Source organism: Engystomops pustulosus, chromosome 1, assembly GCF_040894005.1.
Source record: "Engystomops pustulosus chromosome 1, aEngPut4.maternal, whole genome shotgun sequence".
In the NCBI taxonomy this organism is placed as follows: Eukaryota; Metazoa; Chordata; class Amphibia; order Anura; family Leptodactylidae; genus Engystomops; species Engystomops pustulosus.
In genome coordinates, this window is record NC_092411.1 from 274,073,054 (window position 1) to 274,095,469 (window position 22,416).

The 22,416-nt window shown below is 45.2% G+C and overlaps 1 protein-coding gene across 5 annotated transcripts in view; it reads left to right on the plus strand.

Annotated features, from left to right (window-relative positions):
* CTBP1 (C-terminal binding protein 1) overlaps nt 1-22,416 on the plus strand; it is a 280,570-nt gene that overhangs the window by 217,830 nt on the left and 40,324 nt on the right. Inside the window, exon 1 of one of the 5 annotated variants that reach the window (XM_072126237.1) lies at nt 22,239-22,407. The exons of the other annotated variants lie outside the window; for them this stretch is intronic. Coding sequence (XP_071982338.1) covers nt 22,368-22,407 — 40 coding nt within the window. The 5' untranslated portion in view covers nt 22,239-22,367. Of the gene's footprint in view, nt 1-22,238; nt 22,408-22,416 lie in introns of those variants that run through there. 5 annotated transcript variants of the gene reach the window in all.

Here is a 22,416-nt window from a genome sequence, read left to right on the forward strand (position 1 = left end):
AACCTGGCAAGAACTCATTGGACTATGTGAGATTTTCATTGGACCCGCCCCTGGGTAACGCCCAGTTGGTCAGTATTCTGAAATGTTCAATTGGAATACAAGTACTGGAAACAACATCTCAAATGGGGATGTGGTACTTAAAGGGAACCTACCACCCCAATTCTACCTACAAAGGTAGAAGGGGTGGTAGGTGGAGGAATGGGACGTGAGGATAGCACTTTTTTAGGCTAATCATCACGTCCCGGGTGTCTTTTACAAAACTTTATTGGAGGCATATGTAATTTTTTTTATGCGGCTACTGGGGCGCGGAGTAGCCGGACATGAGGCTACCGTCGCGGCTACTCCACGCCCCAGTAGCCACGTTACTCCGCCTACCATTTAATCTTTGGCCTCGTTCTGGTCCCCTGCGTTCTGCTGCGCGGCCGCGGCTCCGGGGCCGGAGCTACTGCGCATGTGCAGAAATCTGCAGATGCCGGGGGACCAGGATGAGGGCGCACAGCTACGAGGAGCTGTGCGACGAAGATTAAATGGTAGGCGGAGTAACGTGGCTACTGGGGCGTGGAGTAGCCGCGATCTCCCTTGTACTGATGATTCATCCGAAATAATGGTTAAAAATATATTGTAGCAATAAATAGTTACCCAGAGATCCAGGCAAGATGAATTAGAATAGTATATTCGCTCCATTATGGACACACTTTGTGGTTACTGCTGCGATTTGAGGCGCCACCTACTTGGGGAGGGATTTTTTGGTGGGCGGATCGACCGATGCACCACGTCCATACTCTATAGAAAAACCTAAAATTCCAGTTGCCCTTTTGATATTGTCATTGCTTATCTAATGACTTCAACATAATATCTCAAGGTCTTCTTCTGACAGGTCTCTTATGCCCATTGTGTCAACAGAAAATCCTTTTTATTATGTTGTTTTGTTTTTTTAATACACCTTGTGAACACTTCCTTCACTGTGTTGGTGTCCATTGCCTGGGGAATAATTACATATGACCTACTTCTCAGGAGATATAAGCCATCCAAGCATCAGGTCCAGATTGTTGATCTAATTGCTTTGAGGGGGGGGGGGGGAGGGGCCTTTGGAGACCACATCTCTATTTTTTTTATGCAGATTAACCTCAGAGAAGTTGCCTGGTTTTTTGCTTCAAAGGCAACAATTTGGTGGTTAATAATCCACCAGACTCTTACTCTAAAAACTTACATCGGTAACCTTTTTTTATCCATAGATCATTCTACTGCAGAGCAAATTTGATGCCATTATGCCTTGGTTTTCGCTAGTTCATGGTTCATGATGACCTACTCAAAAAAAACTCTCCTCCTGATTTGGCTTAGGCCAGCGGCACACGTGGCATTTTGCTTAAAAACAGCCCAAAAACGGGTTCAGTCTGTTCAAAATACGCATGCATTTTTTAAAAAACTCTTCCTTTTTGTCCGTTTTTCCAAATTCTAATTGACAAAAAACAGAAACGGATGAGTTCTCCAAAAAACACACGTTTTTTAAGACTGCTTAAAAACGGACCAAAAAAAGGATTCAAAATGCCACGTGTGCCGCTGGCCTTAGAATCCTTTCCTATTGTCCTCGGTTTGAACCATGGGTAACTTTACTCGCCCGACTCCGGTACCTGTGTCACAATGGTTTTCAATCCTTTGGCACTATGGCGGTCTGTACTTAGTGGAGAGATGGAAGTTGTGCTGTGACCCCCCCCCCCGCCACACTGGCAAAGAATAGGAGCAGGGTATGTCCATTTTATTTTGATTACCACTGCCCCAACACTGAGGAGGTCTTCCTAAGGGAACCCTTTAAAGAACGCTACATGACCATTGAATGGTGATTAGTCCTTGTCCTTCAGAGAATCGGCCAGTGGGTCCAGGCCTCAACACCACATGAGATTTCTGACATCCACCTAAACTCAGATCAATTTGGAGGCTACTAGGAACCCCAGTATGACTCTTTCTCATGGCTGCCAACAAGGCTTGATAACGGAGAGAGCAAGGCCATATTGGAATGTTTTTTACTTTTAGAAACTGATCCAAAAGCCCCCCCCCCCCCCCAAAAAAAAATAAAAAACTGCAGTGCCCCTACAGGGGTCTTAAAGCATTACACCCATTAATATACTACTTGTGGAGCACAGGAAATGGTAGGTCCTCCCTAGCGAGAGATGTTCTCCACTTGGGTCAAGATATGAGGATCTTGAAAAGAGGACAACCCCCTCCCCCTACTTCTTGCTTAGGATTCTAAAAACGGGGGAGGGGTGTATGAAAATGGGTTTTCTAAACTGATCCCCCCCCCCCCCTTTTAAACTGGGTTGTAAATTGCAATCCGCAGTTTCATCATGTTTCCTGTATTTCGTAAAACCTTCAATTTGTACAAACGTGATAAAGAAATTGTCTTTGAAGCCTTGAAGCCCACCCTGCCCACAGCCATCATTCACACTGCGACGGCCACATTAAAAAGGAACCTTATTTCCTTTAGTTGGAAGATTTTTTTTTTTTTTTTTTTTTTTTTTTTTTCTTCCAACCTCATTCACGCCTGGCTGAGCAAAAATTCAGGTTCTTTCGGTGGCCCAGAGATATTTTGGCCTGGTTTCTCATTTTCCCGGTGACATTGACAGTCAGCACTATGAGGCTGGGAGTGGGTGCAGCTGTGCAGGGAAAGATAATGGCTCCCTGAGTTTTTCGGCCAACAACTCATTCTCATCTGTCATCTGTGGTTGGAAATGTTATGCAGACGCAAAGTGTGTTTTTTTTTTTTTTTTTTTTAAACTTCCTATTACATATGAACCTTCCACACTTGATTCTTATAGAGCGACTTGTGTGATGCTAATATGATGGTGCAATTAGTATTTAAACAAAAAACACTATTAAAATAAAAAAAATTACACTACTAGTTCAGGGGTCAGAAGGGGCGGGGCTTATTTGGCCTAGTCAATGTGTGACTCGGCCAGTGTCGCCAGCATCTACCTAATTTCTCATTGGTTTGGCCGATGTCCTCGTTGGCTACCATTGAATTCTCACCACGGTGATACACGGGGTTATACACACATTATAAAAAATGGAATTAATATAAATACGGTAGTTAAAATGGTTGCAATTTCAAAAGTGATGGCCTTATACGTGTTCTGCAGCATTTTTCTTGCCTATCCTCACCATATTCAATCAATATCTGCTTGTGGGTAGCCGACAATTGGGTCTAACATGGCTCTAAGCTTGGAGTGGGGAAAGCGGATGGCTCCACGCCCTGTGTAGTGGTCAGGTGCTGTAACTGCAGGCATGGTTCCTATTGAACCATATGGAAGCTGAACTTGCAATTACTACTTTTGACCACTACATAAGTTAATCTAGGATCTAAAATCGATAGCAAGCGGAGCAACTTGGTCAGGACATGGAAAAGTGACCTGAAGGTCCATCTGCCGGGGGCTCATTGATGCCTTGATTGCCGTGTTGAATTTTCCTACTAGATGTTTCTGAGAACTCGTTGCATATATATCGATTTCTAGGTTGGTTTTCGGCCTTGTCAGAGGCCAGAACTGACATAATTATTAAATGCTAAAAAACCCTCCCCATATGTTTCTATAAAAATCCAGGCCAATCCATTCTATAAAATAATTTCGGTAACTGTGTATTATGTGGTAAACACAAGGCGGCCTTTGACGTTGCGGTTCACGTATGTGTCAGCGGGACAATTTAGTTTCCCTCGTGAAGGTCATCGGAAGGTTAAATGAAATGGCGGTATTATTAGTGTTTGCCCAACAGTAATAGGATTGAGTCATTCTCGCCCACTGACGGGATTTAATATTACACAAGAAGTCGGAGAGGAAAAATAACTCTCCGGTAAAGTAGCGGTGATCCTGGGAAAAAAAACCCTGCTTTATACAACACGTACAGATGTCCTGCAGGTTTTGGGGTTTAGCTCCATTTGTGGCAACTTCTACATAACATTTTCTCATAAGACCCCATTGTGAAAAGTATTTGTCCCCCCCATTTTGGATATTTTGAGTCCATTTTACTTGAAACGTGATTCTCACAATTGAGAAGTACTATATGGAAACTTTGAGCACGGGAAAATATACCTATAGGCACATTGAGACCTCCTGAAGCTGGAAAATGCGATGACTTGATCAAGTCTGTAGGACAGACCTGAAAATATGTGACTGTCCCCGCAAATCCCCGACCGTTCGGAGGCAGATCCCCTTAGCACAGTAAAGTGTAGTCTAAGGTGCAAAACAGGAAGTGCCTACAGGTTCCTGTGATGTAAACCCAAGACTACCGCTAATAACATTGGGGCTCATTTACTAAGGGTCCGTGGACCGCATTTTCGTCGGGTTTCCCAATGATTTCTGTCACATTTAACAGGGGATTTTGCCGCATGCGATCTAATTTTGGCGCATCGGGGCCGGCTTGCGACACAAATCGGGGAGCGGGCCGTCGTACAACCCAACGGATTCGGACTACGTGCGTGATTTAACGTTTCAAATTGTGTCACAAGACACGCACTTACAAGCACCAGGAAGAAGGTGAACTCCGGCGGACCTCGGGTGCACGAGATTCGTGAATCGCACCGGACTTCATCTTCGTCGGACCGTCCGGATCGGGGGATTTGCCCCAATGTGTCTGACTTGGAGTTCCATTGGCCCACCAGTTAAAATGTCAACTCCGGAGCCATAGGCGGATGGGGAACATGACTGTGGTAAGGGGGGGGGGGGGACCCTAGAACCCTTTATGTACTAGTATTGGTACATATTGGTGGTCCACTCTAAAAGAACAGAGTATGTGGTGTATAGTTTAGTAATGTGAGAAGGCCGCGGCTCAGGAGTAGATGTCACTTCCTGTCCTGTATTTCTTTCTCTCCCTAGAAGAAGAGCTTTGGAAATGAACCCTAGTAGCCTTGGGGCGTGTCTTCTTCTTTGGACCTCTTTGGCCCCATATTGTTTTAGTAGCCTGGGCCTACTGGAGGATCCTATTCTGGCTCTAAACATTTGAAGGCTCACTGAACCTCAGAATGCAGAGCTCTCCACTGAAGATCTTCCATCAGACTTTTAAGTAAATTATTGCCTGGATCCTGTGGAACGTTGAAAGGTCTCCATTCAAAATGTGTCCCAATAGGGTTTTATGCCAATTTACTAAAAATGGATGTTGGTAGGTGGCAAGGGTGGAACCTGAACTGCCCTGCAAGTGAGGATTCTCGTTTCAAGAGTTTAGGAGATTTGCATGAAACTACAGATCTCCCAGATTTGTGTCTTATTCCGCTCAGCTTTGGATGTAAATAAGTCATCTTCTCAATATTAGTTAGCCTGCTCCTCGGTGACTCCAGCAGGTCTACAGCCCCTGAACTTCTCGCTGGTCTCCACGCTGGTTAATTCTTTTCAGCTTTTCTCGCTGATCCTGGTTTACATGTGACCTTTGCCTGGTTGGGCTATTTTAGTCTTCCCCTTTTTAATCTGGGTCTTGCTGTTCTCTGTGGGTGGCTGGTAGGACCTGGCATTCTGCGGTCTACAGCAGATTAGAAAAGGACTGGAGTAAGGACAACCTCCGTCTGATCATTTTTAAAGGCAAATTTCGTGAATATCTCCATTTATAGATTGACTTACTGTAGGACACTCAATTTTGCACTTGACACAACTACTCTTATAGTAACTATTTAGGAGCATCTTTTCTAGTGGCTCAGCTTAGTGCTATTTCCCCACCTCCACCAAGAAGCGAGGGCCGGGATCAACTTCAACAGTAGCATGACCGTTGTATCGGTCCTTAATAATATGGTGATGTGATTACAAACATTAAAGAGAACCTGTCATCAGGTTTTCACTATTTAACCTGATCACTGGTTCCAGCAGCACTATTCACATCCCCCACACCGGTTTTAACTAAAAATAAAACTGTATACATATCAAATAAACTTTGTCGAAAAACTCAGCTGAGTCTCGATTAGGGTGGCAGGTTATTTTACATCTCCAGCAACTCCCTCATTTCCCCCTCCCTTCTGCCGATGTCATACGCTTCAGTTCTTCTATTCCCAGACTTGTTGCCCACATAAGTCATGCACAATGAGTGGCTGGGGGTCGCGTACCACTCGCTGCTTAGCTGGCCCAAACAAAGCAAGCGCGGGAATTTTAAGTGGGTGACGGCTGAAGGGAGAGGGGGATGATGGAGCTGCTGGAGACTTGGTGATTTTGCAGATTAACCCACCCCTTGTGACTCGAAGAGACTGTTGGCATGATATTGGGCTAAGTCCTCCTTATTGGTGGGTTTTAGGGGGGGGTGCACATATTTGCTGATACCATTGGATATCTACAGTTTACCTCTTTTACCTTGAGAAGATCACTTGTAACGGAAGACCATTTGTTTGAGGATCTATAGTTGCCTCGCTGTATACGAATCAATAGATGAGCGTACAGTAAAGACCCCCACCACAACATGATGGATATATCTCTGCAGAGCGTTCCTCCTCACACATAAATGTGCACAATGCAGGGAAAACAGGCGGACCAGTCCTACTACTGCGAGTTTGTGTGTCCGCTTCATTAATTTTTACAGCGGCCCCTCCTGCTCGCCCCTGCGTCTTCTGAGACGCTGCACAGGGCCTTGTGTTGATGGCTTTCAATCTCTCCCCCATCCAGAATGAATGAAGCTCCTTGCATATTCTATGCCTACATTACACCGTCACACCGTACATTATCCTCACATGTGTCATAATACAGTGATGGGAGGGGGAGAAATATTTGTCTCCATGCAATTGTCTCCCGTAATTCCAGATTTGTTACAATGTTCTTGGAATTCTTGGAATGATCTTGATCTATGAATTCTATATACAGTAGATGGGACTCCTCCGCAGTGTTGTGGGTAGAGATGAGCAGACCTGACCCGGACATATTGCCAGATTGGTGGCTGAACAGCAATAGCAACTAGTTATGTCTGTGATTGGTGTCCGCTCATCTCTAGTTATGGGCTAGCACAGCTGCACAGTACTCTCTACCACCTGCTCTGCAGACCTCATGTATGATTCATTTATTAGGGCGCGATTTGTTGTTGGAATTATATGATGGTATTATTTAAGCATTGTACACCAGTATATATTTTCTTATTTCTGGGGACCATTCACCATATTTCCCGTCACTGCAGTCAAACCTTTCCTATAATGGGATATCCCGTCAGTCATGCAGAATTTTTAGACGTCACTAACCTATCCTTTGGAGTGGAGTGAGGGGTTCCAGCACCCCTAACCACCGCCCACTGCATTTGTACAGAGCAGACTGAACCATGTATTGCAGGGGCCATGCTGGGTTACTATGGTTAAGTTACCATTTGATTGAATGGGGCTAAGCTGCAGTTACCTGTAATGTCCACTATACAGTGTATGGAGCCATCTACTTCCGATGACTATTAGTATCCCATGTAGAGAAGTAGACCATCTGGTGGTTAAATTTTTTTATATATATATATTTTTTCCCTGATATTAGACAATAGGATCCGGAGCGGTGCCCTCTGCATGTGCGGATGACATGTACACCATATATTTTCCAGAACGGTTGGGAGGTTTCATTATTTATGTGGGCTATTAGTTTTCAAAATATGCAAAGCCATGCACAAATATAGCGAGCCGTCCTTGTGGTGATGAAAGACGTTTCAGCGCACTTTATTATCATTAATAATGCATCGCTGCTTATCCCTACCATTCATTTCACCTGGGAATAGAGAGGGGGGGGGCACGGATGTTATAGCGGCACTATGTATGTGCACTATATGTGTATAAGGGCACAACATAAAAGGCGACCTTTAGCATGGAGGTGACCTTTATTTCAAGGACCTCTGCACAGTAGTTGCCAAAGGGCGGGGGGGGTGTTGGGTCGGTGATGGTGGGGAGGGAATCAATATTTTATTTTCTTCTACAAATTTTTTGAGGTTTGGCCACTTGTCTTTTATGTTGTACAATGTCTTTGGGGAATATTTCCGTCAATGTTATTTCTTGACAATCCTAGTAATTTTTCATAGTTTTGATGTATAAAACAATTTTTTTTTTTTTTTTGGGGGGGGGGATTTTTCATAAAATGGATTTAGATTTTCAGATCACTCAAAAATGATGTTCTTCTTTTGAAGGCCATTAGTGGGGACAATTGACGATGGATTTATATGCTTTAAATTTCTATTTTCGTTAAAGACAGGTTGCAAGAGCCCGTTACAGCTGTATTGCAAATATGTCTTTCTGCTTTCTCTAAGCATTTGCATTGCAATAGAATTGTGTGTAATAACTTGCCTTGCACCCTGACAGAATAATCTGTGTAGTCCCAGGGGTTGGGCTTGTTTTTTTTAAATGCATCCAAACCAATGTGGCTTGTCTGTGTTGCTCACACCTCAGCTCTCAGCCCCCACCTTTGTTCTCCTGTACAGTTCCTCCCTCTTCCACTGATGTCACTTCACCAGGATGTGACCTCTGCGAAGGAGCAGGAGGGAGGAGCTATACAGGAGCACAAAGGTGGGGGCTGAGAGCTGAGCAGCAGTCTGCAGCACTGTCAAGTCACATGTTGCTTTTTGAAATGCATCCAAACTAAAACCCAACCTCTGGGACTACACAGAGGATTCTGTCAGGCTGCAAGGTGACGGGTTCCCTTGAAATGGGTTGTCAAAGACCTGGCTGCTTTCTAAAGAAAACTCTGGCACCTGACCTTGACTTGGACCGCTACCGTAGCTCAGCTGTTTAGAAATGAATGGAACTGAGCATCACACCGCACCATCAGTGGTGCAGGTTATTTTTGGAAGAAAGCAGCAATGTTCTTCCATCATCAGATAACCCCCTTTATCACAATCTAGTTATGGGGGCACTGAAACTTGGGACTGTGGAAAGGTGATCACATTCTCCTGGTATTGATCAGAATGGGAGACTGGAAGATCTTCAGAAGGTCTTCATACCTAATGGAGAGTAGGTGGTCGTGGTATACCTGCACGCTATTCACTACCAAAGCGTCTTCAAGAAGGCCCCATTGTATAGTTAAACATAAATTCTTTAAATTTGGGGTGGAAAAATTCTGAATAGGACTCCTAGTCCTTCTTATGAATGTGCATGACACACACCTCACACCTTCTCTGATGTAGAAATACCAATTTCTCCCACCTAAACTGCTGATCAATGGAGTGTAGTGGGGTCTAAAACAGTGTAGCTAGATGTAGGTCACCCCCCAAATTAATTTCTCTGTGTGGTGTAGCTGTGCATGAATCGTGCACGTGCCGGTAGACCGCTCGCTGGGTGCACCCTGTACTGCCATACTACATCAGTCAATAAAGGGTTATAACCATTTACTACACAACATCTGGGATGAAACCTCCTCACAAGGGGGGAGAATGTGTCTGGTAGAGCGCAGGTCCTGGTATAAGTAGGCGATCACACCCTGCAGGGGATGGTACAAGGATGAAGTATTCGCTTTCGCTAACAATTGCTCTGTTGATATGAATTCTCCTCATTTGCAAATTGCATGTGTAAGCAGTAGTTCTCTTCCTGCAGAGGATGATGGGTGGGGGCTGGGGATAATCTCTGCTCTATTGTCCAGATTATATGGTTTTTGCAGTAAGTGCTGGTGCATAGAAGACGTTCTCATAGCAAAGATCAAGCCAAGCCTATTCTATATTCCCATATACCACACATAAATATGTGCTTCATATTTGTGATTACAATCTGCTGCTTCTTAACGAACATGGGGAATAGTGAGTGCAGCTCTTTAGTATAAAACAGGATAAGTAATGTCATGTATGTACACAGTGACTGCACCAGCAGCAGAATAGTGAGTGCAGCTCTGGGGTATAATACAGGATGTAACTCAGGATCAGTACAGGATAAGTAATGTCATGTATGTACACAGTGACTGCACCAGCAGCAGAATAGTGAGTGCAGCTCTGGGGTATAATACAGGATGTAACTCAGGATCAGTACAGGATAAGTAATGTCATGTATGTACACAGTGACTGCACCAGCAGCAGAATAGTGAGTGCAGCTCTGGGGTATAATACAGGATGTAACTGGGGATCAGTACAGGATAAGTAATGTCATGTATGTACACAGTGACTGCACCAGCAGCAGAATAGTGAGTGCAGCTCTGGGGTATAATACAGGATGTAACAGGATTAGTGATTGATTCTGCTTTCCATAGAGATGGAGTGTATTTGGCTTGCACTCTTCCACCATCGTTCTGGACGTTTGCCTATTGGATCTTCTTCTGTAATAGGAATGTTGTGTCACTACCCATTTGCGACTGGCATCCAATTCCGAAAGTATGGAAGCGCCATTTACAAGTCGTTAGCAGATCATTACGGTGTTCCTGGCATCATACAGGATTTGGTAGAACAGCTGCGGTAACTACTATGTGACTCTCCCGGCCTAATGATGGTTGTGATTGTGCCTGCAGCCCCCCCCCCCCCAGAACCTGGAGGAAGATGTGGAAAATGTGAGGCTCTTCCTTCCCCCGAGATGTGACACATCAGGAGCTCATCCTCCGCCGGATTTATCAGTCTGTGTACACACACTGCAGACAGAGATGTTACCCGGGCGCCCGTCAGGGCTGACATCTCTTTGCCTTGGGGCAGCTGTATGTGCCCGTGCCCCCTGTCATCCTCCCTGGAAATGGATCCATTACTGTCCAGCGCTGATGAGATGTGCTAATCTCCAGTGACATCCACTTCATACTGCAGGACCTGTTCTTTTGTTTTCTGTTATCAGCCAATTCATAGGTTTTTTTTTTTTTTTTTTTTTTTTTTTTTTTTTTTTAACCAGATTAGGACCTTAGAAATTCACAAAACTGTGCCTTCCCAATGACCTTACATCTCTGCGTCCTCTCCGACATTTCCTAGATGTGAAGGCTCCCTACCTACCTACCTGTGGAAGTTTCGATCCCACACATCCCCTTTAACTTAGTGGTTGTCCCATCGTGCATTATTGATACATTGTATGCACAATTTTATTGGCACAGATCCCACTGATGAGATGCCCCTCCCCCCCATAATCACAAAAACGAGGGTCCTGTTATCGCTAAATGATGGAGTACCCTCAGTATTGGATTGTAATACAGGCGGTTTGGGCGGTAGCTCAGGGCCCAAGAGTTCTAAGGGGCCAATAACCACCCACCAAATTTTATACTGTGACGGACCTTCACCCAAGAAATCTCCTCATACATGTGTATTTGAGTATGAACAGAAGAGCCATTTCAGGACCTGCGAAGGTCCTGAAACTGCAAGTTAAAAGCAGCAATTTGGGGAATGGAGGACGTGTCCCTTCTGCCTGATTCTAGCACCAGATGTAGGAAGTGATTCCTGACTTGTAGGGGATATAATATTCCTGCAGCGCAGGGCCCAAGGCAGTCTTATTCCACCTTGAGTGTCCTTCCACTTTATTTAACCAGACCGGACCCCCGTTCTTGTGATTGGGGGGTCCAACCACTGGGACCTACCCCCAATCCTCATCCTGTGAATAGGGGATAACTATCAAAGCTGAGAAAATGTTGTGTATAGTCTAAATTTTACCTGCCCATAGGGATCGCCCCACCCAGTGTTTTTATGAAACCGGAAATGACTATCAATCTGTAGACTGACTGACACCCTTCCCAAAGTCAACGAGCATGTCCTAGAGATACCTGAGCGCTGTGCTCGGAAATTTTGTACCCTCCTCTAGTATTGAATGGAGCGGCAGAGTACATGCTCTACCAATTAGCGTGAATGGGATCTCATTCTTGTGATCATGGGGGGGGGGGGGGTCCCAAGATCCCAGACCCTCAGCAATGACCTTGTTATTCTTTATCCTGTGAACAACATGGAAAGATCATTAATAGTTTAAGCCTGGAAAACCCCTCGTAATGTTTTTTCATGGCTGCATTATAATAAATCCCTGAGGGGGGGCTGGCCACGGCTGGATAAATAACTGCACAACGTCAATTATAGAAGAATGAATAGAATTTTTAATGTTTTTCAACCTCCGGCGATTTGCTCCGGCCCGAAGCAGCGAACCCAGATATTTTTTGATTAAAATCTAAAATTAGAGGTTTTTATTATTATTTTGTATAAAGATTATTTGCCCCCCCCCCCTCCCTATTACAACCTCCCCGCTCCTGCAGATGTTCGCATCTCTCAATGGAGAAACCGTGTATACGACGACTGATTTATAAATCGCCCTTTATCCGTGGGCGGGGCCTAGCGCTTTCTATAGGTGATTATCAGCGGGGAGAGTCCTGCATTATGATAAAAATGTGAATAATAAGTTATTGGCGCGGTCTCGCTCTTCAAGGTCGTCGTGAACTCATTAAAGTGACGCCGCTTAGGTTAAATATAAACGTGTGCTGGACAAATGTCGCTATGGCAACTTGGATGGCAGACATCTGGTAAGGGATATTTACCCGTACAGGTCCTTCTACAAGATTTTACATGACTGATGGTGGTCGCACGGAAAGTGCTGCTAACAATAGACTCCATTAATAACGTGTTTTTTAAGTATTTTATGGGGCGTTTTATTTATATTTGACAAAAAAATTCAACAATATTTTGCTAATATTTACAAGAAGAGGTGTAAAAATTTTGTTGTGGGGTAACGGCATGTGATCCCAGCCATGTAAAATCCTATTTGGAGAATGCAAAATGGCTGCAGTATCATTAGTGTCAGTCAGTAAGCCCTAATTCTCACCACCGATTGCCCATGGTAACCAATCGGAGCAAAGCTTTCATTTTTGATAGCTTTATGGGCCCTGAGGGAGTATTACTTGGAGGGTCACACAACTTTTCCTTGTGTCCTTCAGAGGCTGTGACATGGAATGGTGATACAAGGCAAGCAGCCGGGATCTAAAGAGTAGTTAGGCAGTCGGGGCGGCAGAAAACTCTGTGGGTGGGTCAGTGAGAGTGGCAGTAGTGGCGGTCAGTCAGTGAGGGCAGCAGAAGGGTGGGTGGGTTGGTCAGTCAGAGCGGCAGAAGGGTGGGTCGGTTGCACGGTGAGTCAGGGTGGCAGTAGGGGGGGGGGTTGCTCGGTCGGTCTGGGCGGCAGATGGAGGGGTTGGACGCTCGCTCGGGGCAGCAGTAGGGTCGGTCGGTCGGTCGGTCAGTGAGGGCAGCAGAAGGGTGGGTTGGTCAGAGCGGCAGAAGGGTGGATTGGTCGCTCGTGAGTCAGGGTGGCAGTAGGGGGGGGTCGCTCGGTGAGTCGGGGTGGTCGGTCACGGCGGCAGATGGAGGGGTTGGACGCTCGGTCGGGGCGGCAGTAGGGTCAGTCGGTCGGTCGGTCAGTGAGGGCAGCAGAAGGGTGGGTTGGTCAGAGCGGCAGAAGGGTGGATTGGTCGCTCGGTGAGTCAGGGTGGCAGTAGGGGGGGGTCGCTCGGTGAGTCGGGGTGGTCGGTCACGGCGGCAGATGGAGGGGTTGGACGCTCGGTCGGGGCGGCAGTAGGGTCAGTCGGTCAGGGCATGTCTCTCTGCACTGGACTATTGAGCAACACTTTCATTAACCTCCCCCCAGTGGCTTTGCACTATGTAAGGCCTCGTGCAAACCTATATGGCGGCCGTGAGTTAGACACAAAAACATCAGCCATTGAGGTCTACTGTGCACGGTACAGTCACGGTACGGTGAGCAGGTCCTATTACTGCATGTATTGTGGCCGACCACATCCTGTGGAGAAGGGATGAGGAGCGCATGCCCCCATCATCTCCACTTGGCTGAAAAGGGACACAAACTTTTTCCAGATTCTGACCCATTTCTGATGCCTAAAGCTACATGCACACGCCCCTTGGTTTTTGTCTCCGAGCGCTTTTCATCCAATCAACAGATCGCTCTAACATTCATTCTATAGGCTCACACATACAGGTGTGGCTACCACAGCCATGTGTATGAACCGCCTGCCCAAGCCACTAAACTCAGAAGAGGTCCTATTCCTGCCTGTGTTTGCACTTTTGTACGGTCATCGGTGTGTGAGCGATTCCCCTCGTGCCAATGACACAGGCCTCAAGCGGCGCACAGGGTTAAATTTTATTGCAGCCTGATTAGCCACACATTTAGTGCATGTACAAGGTGAATGGCTATATCATTGCAGCTTAGATACGACAGCTGTGTGTATGCTAGACCCTTCTATATTATTGTATGAATACCACATGAATATGGTCAGTGATGTTTGCTCTGAATGTAAATTGGTGCAAAAGGTGAATACTGTAACCCCCGCAGCTGCATATTTCTATATCACCTGTTATTTGACCATTATACTTACCTACTGCTACTTCTGACATTAAGATATTTCTGGTCTCCTATGATGGTGCCTACCTGTCTAGCAGCACTTCATCATAAATTTCAGTGTGCAGAGGAAGGATGAGCGATTTACGCTGCTTAAATTGCTAAACGTTAAAAGGAGAGCAAGGTGTTGTGAAGTGGATTACGAAACCGTTTCCATGCATAGTCCTGAGTCTTAAGGGTCAGACGTGACCTCGATCTTTTTAGTGCCAGTGATCATTCTGCACCCCAATAGACCCTGCAGCCATTCCAGGCTAATGAGGTAGGGGGCCTTGGGGCATCTCTTCTTACTACATAGGATAAGTTAATGTGGGGGGATGAATCCCTCATTGGGACCAGAATACTGAGTACTACTTTTAGAGGAGCCTCCACTGATGGACTGTTATAACATTGGGCCCCATGTTTTTTCCTGGAGGATTCCTTTAAATAATATCTACTTCCTCCATCCACAAGGATTCGGATAGGACATAGTCATAAATATCGTTTAACTATCTCGTCCTCCGCTCGCTCGGCCGAGGGAGCAGTTTGGTTTTATATATTTCTCCACCTGGTTGGGATTTTGTCTATTATTGACCAGAGGGGAATCCTTTTGCAGTAATTTTAACAATTATACAGAGAGTCTAAGTACTGGCTGTACAGTGTACTCCTTATTTATCATGATAAATACCTCCGCGCTCGTCTCTTCCCGTATACATAATTATTACTGTGTTCTATGAGATTCGGTAAGTTATAATTCTCTGTAATAATTCACCTCTACTCACTGCTACTGGGAGCAATACGGAATTAGGAAGCGGATAACACCGACCGGACAGGATAAATAATAATAATAATTCTTTTATTTATATAGCGCACACAGATTACGCAGCGCTGCACAGAACTTGCCAACTCAGTCCCTGTACCCAATGGGGCTCACAATCTAATCAACCTACCAGTATGTTTTGGAGTGTGGGAGGAAACCGGAGGACCCAGAGGAAACACATGCAGACATGGAGAGAACATACAAACTCTTTGCAGATGTTGACCTGGATGGGACTTGAACCCAGGACCCCAGTGCTGCACGGCTGTAATGCTAACTACTGAGCCACCGTACTTCAACTCCTATCTGTGTCCTGCACAGTGGAGCCTACTGCTTTTCTCATCGGTACATGCGTCCATTCTTGCATATGACTAACCCTGTGGCAGACTCTCCAGGTTCCTAGTGTAGAATCTGATGTATGGTCCCCAAGTATTCTGGGTCATATCCTTCATCAGTGGAGGCACAGTTTGTGGGTGGGACTTAAAAAATAATAATATTCGTATATAAACCATGTTTTTTTCCGCACAGTTTTGAAATTTCCCATAATACAAATATTTAAGTTTGTTGCATTATTATTATTATTATTATTATTATTATTATTATTATTATTATTATTATTTATTATTAATTATGTGATTAGTTCACACGGTGCGGGGACTTGTATTTATCAATCACTGGTGATGACACTATGAGGGGAGATCTATCAGAAGTGTCTGAGAGCAGAACTGTTCTAGCTGCAGCCAATGAGAGCTCGGCTTTAATTTTCCCACAGCAGTTTATAAAATATAAGCTGAGCTCTGATTGGTTGCCTTAAACAACTAGAACAGTTTTGTTCTTTGACACTTGTGATAAATCTCCCCCCTCATAACTCTCTTATACAATATTGGTACTTGGAGATATCATCTGCCACAATAAAAAAACCATCTAACTAAAAATAGTATCCGTACTGGGTCAGGACACGAAAATGTGACCAGCAACGGGGGCTTTATTCAAAAATATGATGAGTAACTGGGCAGGACTCACAAACGCCACGTACTACAGGGGGGCAGGACTCCAATACTAATCGTTACAGTATTTTGGAGTCCCACCCGCTGTTATAAATAGTGGTTTTGAATCCCGCCCCCCTTTTTAAAGATTGGAGTCCCACTCCTCCCCTTTGTCGGTATCTCAATGGTCCGTGGTGCTCTGTTGGGTGGATAATGACCAAGGTGACCCCAAGGGCAGAGGTTTCCTTTTAGACCTAAACACTAACTAAATTTAGTCACTCGGAGTCATGTAAAAATTTTGTGACTGCAACCAGATTATCGGAAAGAGGAAGTGGTGAGCGTCCGTGTGTGCAGGGAGGTTCCCCTTAGGCCCGACCTACAGAGCACATCCGCTTGGTGGTTACATCCCTGTTACACCTCAGGATCGCGCCTCCGTCCTCCATTTACTGAAAGGGTTAATGTACTATATAGCATCGCACACCCCCATCAGCCAATCACAGGGATTAATGGAAACATGCAAATGTATAAGAGATGGGTGGAGTCACTGTGTAAGGAAATGCAAGGCCCTGGACGGAGTGTGACCTGGGGGGTGATGTCACTTAGACCACCCACTCCTCACACTGCTGTGCACTTAGCACAGCAATGGGGCTGCTCATTGAAGGGATCTGTTACACATTTTACTCAAAATTGAGTGGAGAAGTATGATTACACATCTCTCCAGGGACGATGCATAACACTGGCTGCACAGAGCACAGGGCACAGCAGTGTGAGGTATGATTACACATCTCTCCAGGGACGATACATAACACTGGCTGCACAGAGCACAGGGCACAGCAGTGTGAGGTATGATTACACATCTCTCCAGGGACGATACATAACACTGGCTGCAGAGAGCACAGGGCACAGCAGTGTGAGGTATGATTACACTTCTCTCCAGGGACGATGCATAACACTGGCTGCACAGAGCACAGCAGTGTGAGGTCTGATTGTACATTTCTCCAGGGACAGTACATAACACTGGCTGCAGGGAGCACTGAGGACAGCAGTGTGAGGTCTGATTACACATCTCTCCAGGGACCGTGCATTACACTGGCTGCAGAGAGCACAGAGCACAGCAGTGTGAGGACCCCCCCTGCTTGGACAATCTGCAATCCTGGCATATATACCCATACTTAATTTAAAGATACCTGGGTACCCATGAAATTTGGGAAAGTGCAACATCTCTAAACTTAAATTTTTATGGTTTTATCTGTTCCACGAAAAGCTGGGTGATGACGACTAATACGATAACTTACAGATCTCCCCTATTCTTCTAGCCCCCGGAATGGCAGCAGGGAATGCATGGCAGTATATCCGCTACACCGGGCTTATTCTAGGGGGTTGTCACCCAGCTTTTCCCGAGCCCTGAATGGCCGCCTCGCTGTAATGCGGTTAGGCAGGGGGTGGATATATCGCCGTATCTCCAGTCTGCTAGTCTGGGATTGTCACCTAATAAATAATGGATTGTGCCGGGATGGGAAGCAATTACTGGCGGCAGGAACTCGCCTCAAATGAAAATCTGCTTTTAGCCGTGAAACTTTTATGTGGAGCCACATAATGCAGTTATTCATGTCCGGCTTCCTGGAGACCACGTTTGTATGCGCAGCCCTGCAGCGGGGTGTTACTAGTGTCCGGGAGGGGGGGGGGTTTAGCGCGGCGCAGGGCGTAGAGCCGTTATTGGGGCCTGCCCTGCGCCGCGGCCTGATTGTTCCTTTAATAGATGCCTCCTGCATACAGTTGAGTGTTCTGCATTATTGGAGTCAGCTGACCACGCCAGCTACAACGTATCTTACACATCACAGGACAAAACTTTGTTTCACATCGCCTCCCTCGCTGTATTTTTTTTTTTTTTTTTACCTCCTCTTCCGAATCCTGATCCTGGCTCTTTAGTGTGTTGTGGTTTCATCACCATCAAGGAGAGTTTACACTGGGAGTCAAAGAATCTGTAGGAAATGGTTAAACTGATCTGCTCCTGGGAAAGCTGGGTGTCTCACTCTATGACGTGGTGGAAGACCACACGTTGTGACCAATACATTATAGTCAGGGGGGTCCTGATGTAGGTAGTTACATCCCTTAGGGTAATTGAGCAGATTTATCATCCTTGAGACACTCACTCAGCTTTCCTGAACTCCTGAATATCAGATCCATTTAATTACATTGTAATGCATCCCCCACCCGCTGTGGCAAATGTCATTCAGAACCCCAGAGAAGTTCCATGTTTTATAGTTTGCGATACTGAAGCTATTGTATGTGCAACCCAGCTTTCCCAGAAAGAAATATAAATTTCCAAACAGGATTCCGGAAAAGCTGGGTCACAATGGGAGCTGTAATGCAGGTAATAGCAGATAATTTACCAAACATTTACGTAGAATTTGTCTCTGTGCAGGGGCTGTCACTCAGCTTTTCTTAACTCCTGCATGGCAGGACATCCACCACTGTCCTCAACTTTACTAACCCAAATCTATAGTTTGTGACATTCGGCTTTCCCAGAAACTGATCTGATTAATTATTTATTGCCAATTTAGCTGAACGGTCTTTTCAGGAATCTGAAAAAGCTGAGTGGATACCACATTAGGAGCTGTAATGATGGTAGTTTTGGTTATCTCCCAGCTATAGCAAGTCAACTTACTAAGAGTCTTGAATGGCATATTGTGAGGGAGGCATTAATGCTACCATTCAGGAGCTAGGGAAAGCTGAGTGTCAGGGCTTATGGTTCTGCAATCATGATAGTTAACACATTATTTTCAAATTTGGGCACTAATATGTGTATAAAAGCTGATTTTCTAATCAATGACAGACAGTACAACTCCTACAGTGACGGTCACCCAGCTTTTTTAGGTTCCTGAAAAGGTGGTGTAGCATAAGCAGTAAATGAATGATAAGATCTGCTTGTGGTAAAGCTGGGGGTCACAGACTATAGCAATTGCCAACTTTAAGAGTTCTGAGGACAGTGGGTTATCTATTGCCATTCAGAAGTGAGGGAAAGCTGAGTGATGGCCCCTGAACAATGATATCCAAGGGATAGCAACCAAGATGGATAGATGGAGTAGTTGGGTGACTAACAATAAGACCCGCCTTTAAAGCTCCTATTGCAGCGGTCACCCAGCTTTTTCAGAAGCCCGAAAATGCATTTCAGTAAGTTATTGATTACATTTTTTTTCTGAGAAAGCTGGGTGTCAATAACTTTGCTGAGTGAACATCTTTTTAAATATAAGAACAGTAGGGGACATTTTGTCTTTCAGAAGTTTGGGAAAGCTGAGTGATGGCCCCTTCGCGATCCTTTATGTTGGTAGAAATGGAAACCAATTCTGTACATGTTAGGATTAATATTCCTAAAATAACTGGATGATGAACACGAAGGCTGACATTACAGTTTTAAATACGCTAATCACCCAGCTTTTTCAGACTCCTGAAAAGACAGTTCACTTTAATCTGCTGAATAACCAGACTGGTTTCTGGAAAAGTTGGCTTTTCAGTCATAGATTAGCACCGAAGTGTCTCATTGGATACCATGGATGATGTATTGCAGCGCAATTCAGGATTCGGGGAAAGCTGAGTGATTCTGTACAGATGTAGGGTTAATATTTGTAAAATAAAAGCATTAATTATTGTAATCACCCAGCTTTTTAAGATTCTTAAAAAGACTGTTCTGTTTAATTTGCTGTTAATGACTAATTAGATCAGTTCCTGGAAAATTTGGGTGGTACTAACCAATGATGGAACACCCAACTTTTTTCAGAAACTGCTCTAATTAATCATAATCCATACATTAAACCTGAACTGTCTTTTCAGGAATCTTAAAAAGCTGGGTGATTATGATAGATAATGCTGTAATGTCTTATTGCTAATCACGCAGCTATTTTACAAATATTAACCCTAACCTGTACAGAATCTGTTTCTATAAAGACAAAAATTCGCACAGGGGCGGTGACTCGGCTTTCCCTGAATACTGAATGGTAATGCAATACATCCTTATGGCGTCCAATAAGACCCTCGGGATCCTTGGAAAGCTGGGTAATAACTTGATTGTCTTATTGGACATGATGGAGGATGTATTGCAGCACAATTCGGGGTTCAGGGAAAGCTGGGTGATGGCCCCTGTGCGATCTCTCATGTTGGTAGAATTCTACAGGTTCTGTACAGGCTGAATTAGGGTTAACGTCTGTAAAATAACTGATGAGCAATAAGACTACAATAGTTAATGCTGTAATGTCAATCACCCAGCTTTTTCAGATTCCTGAAAAGGCATTGCTGTTTAATCTGCTGTTTTATGATTAATTAGACCAGTTTCTGGAAAAGACGGGTGGTTGGTACTTTCTTAAAATCCTGAGGGGACACCATGAAGGTTTCCGGGGTCATTCAGGATTCTGGGAAAGCTGAGTGACCACTCTTGAGATCTATAATGGTGGTTTACACAGAGATGACTGTATGGTAGTTAACATATCTAATAAAGCTGTCCGTCATTTTGACCCATCTTTTCGAGGGACTGGTGTAGTTTTTGGCGCCTTCGTTATTTGGGGGGGAGGGGTGTCCTCTATAAGTTTCGCTAGTTTTGAAGTAGAATTGAGAATGTGACAGGAAGTTCCAGAAATAGAAAACCAAAAATATTTGTGAATCTGCTGCCCTCCTCCTCCTCACAGCCTTGTATCCGGGGTGCACTATACTGACATCCATATGGCGGTAATATAATGCCTTCCATGTGGGTGGCGACCTCTGACCTGTAACCTCTCTATAAGGGAACCTATATGACCCCTCGGTTCCAGATCGTTTTTGGGCTGTGGAGTTTGGGTTTGATCAATGCGTGTGATGGGTTCAGGTTCCACGGGATAGGGCCTAACATGCTGGACAGCGGGGGTCTCAGTGCTGAGACCCCCACAGATCGCAAAAACGAGGGGTCCGTCAGACCATTAGGCCACCATAAACCAGATGACCCATGACCTCCTTACTAATTTGTATTTCCCTCTGCAGCTTTATTTTGTGATGTCACTCTGTTATTCCTCTGGGAAATGTACAGAGTGAATCATGGCTGACGATCAGCGTCCCCCCTGTAACATGGGAGAGGGAAGAGCAGGCGATACAATGTATTTCTACATTTCCAGGAAGAATAACAGTGGAACTACACACAGAGACCAGTTCTATAGACACAGGAGCTGCTCTTACTGGCACCTGTGCCAAGGCCTGATACAGGGTGCAACTGCTCCGCAGTTAATTTTTGACTTCTATTATATCATCTTAGAGGGAGATATCCTCTTGGTGGATGGACGTATGGAGGGAGATCTCATCTTGGTGGATGGGCGTATGGAGGGAGATCTCATCTTGGTGGATGGGCGGATGGAGGGAGATCTCATCTTGGTGGATGGGCGGATGGAGGGAGATCTCATCTTGGTGGATGGGCGGATGGAGGGAGATGTCCTCTTTGGTGGATGGACGGATAGAGGGAGGTGTCCTCTTTGGTGGATGGACGGATAGAGGGAGGTGTCCTCTTTGGTGGATGGACGGATAGAGGGAGGTGTCCTCTTTGGTGGATGGACGGATAGAGGGAGGTGTCCTCTTTGGTGGATAGAGGGAGGTGTCCTCTTTGGTGGATGGACGGATGGAGGGAGATGTCCTCTTTGGTGGATGGACGGATGGAGGGAGATGTCCTCTTTGGTGGATGGACGGATGGAGGGAGATGTCCTCTTTGGTGGATGGACGGATAGAGGGAGGTGTCCTCTTTGGTGGATGGACGGATAGAGGGAGGTGTCCTCTTTGGTGGATGGACGGATAGAGGGAGGTGTTCTCTTTGGTGGATGGATATTTAAGGAACCACTGTGATCACAACCTAATAAATATTCAGCAGGAAGCGCAGTATTAAGTGGATAAAGGGCAAAGTCAGGAAGTCACCGCACCCGGAAATATTAATGGTCAGAGCTGTAGAAAAATATCTACAATAAACGTCTTTTTTTTTTTTTTTTTTTAATTTTGTGTTTTGTTTTTTTCTTCTAATATGAGACCTTGCCTTCTGACCTTTCACCTCTAGTGAAATCCATGTTTCCTGTGTAAAATATCCCTTTTAATATTTTTTTTTCTTGCTCCCCCCCGCCTGGCTGGGCTGGTGCAGCAGCAGGCGAGAACCATGAGATTTTCCAGTCTCCTCCCCGCCCGCCCTCCGCCTCTCCCCTCTCTTGCAGAGACATTTGGGCAGTGTGTGAGCCTGTGCCTGTGTGTGTGTGTGTCTTTTACTTCTGGGAAAAATTGAAGTGGCGGCCATATGCTTGGGATTAATTTTCCATATCTCAGTCATTTTTAGGGAGGCCGGACACACACCTCAATGGGAAGTTCTCACTTGCTAAACAAGGGGTTGCCTCTAGGTAATGCTC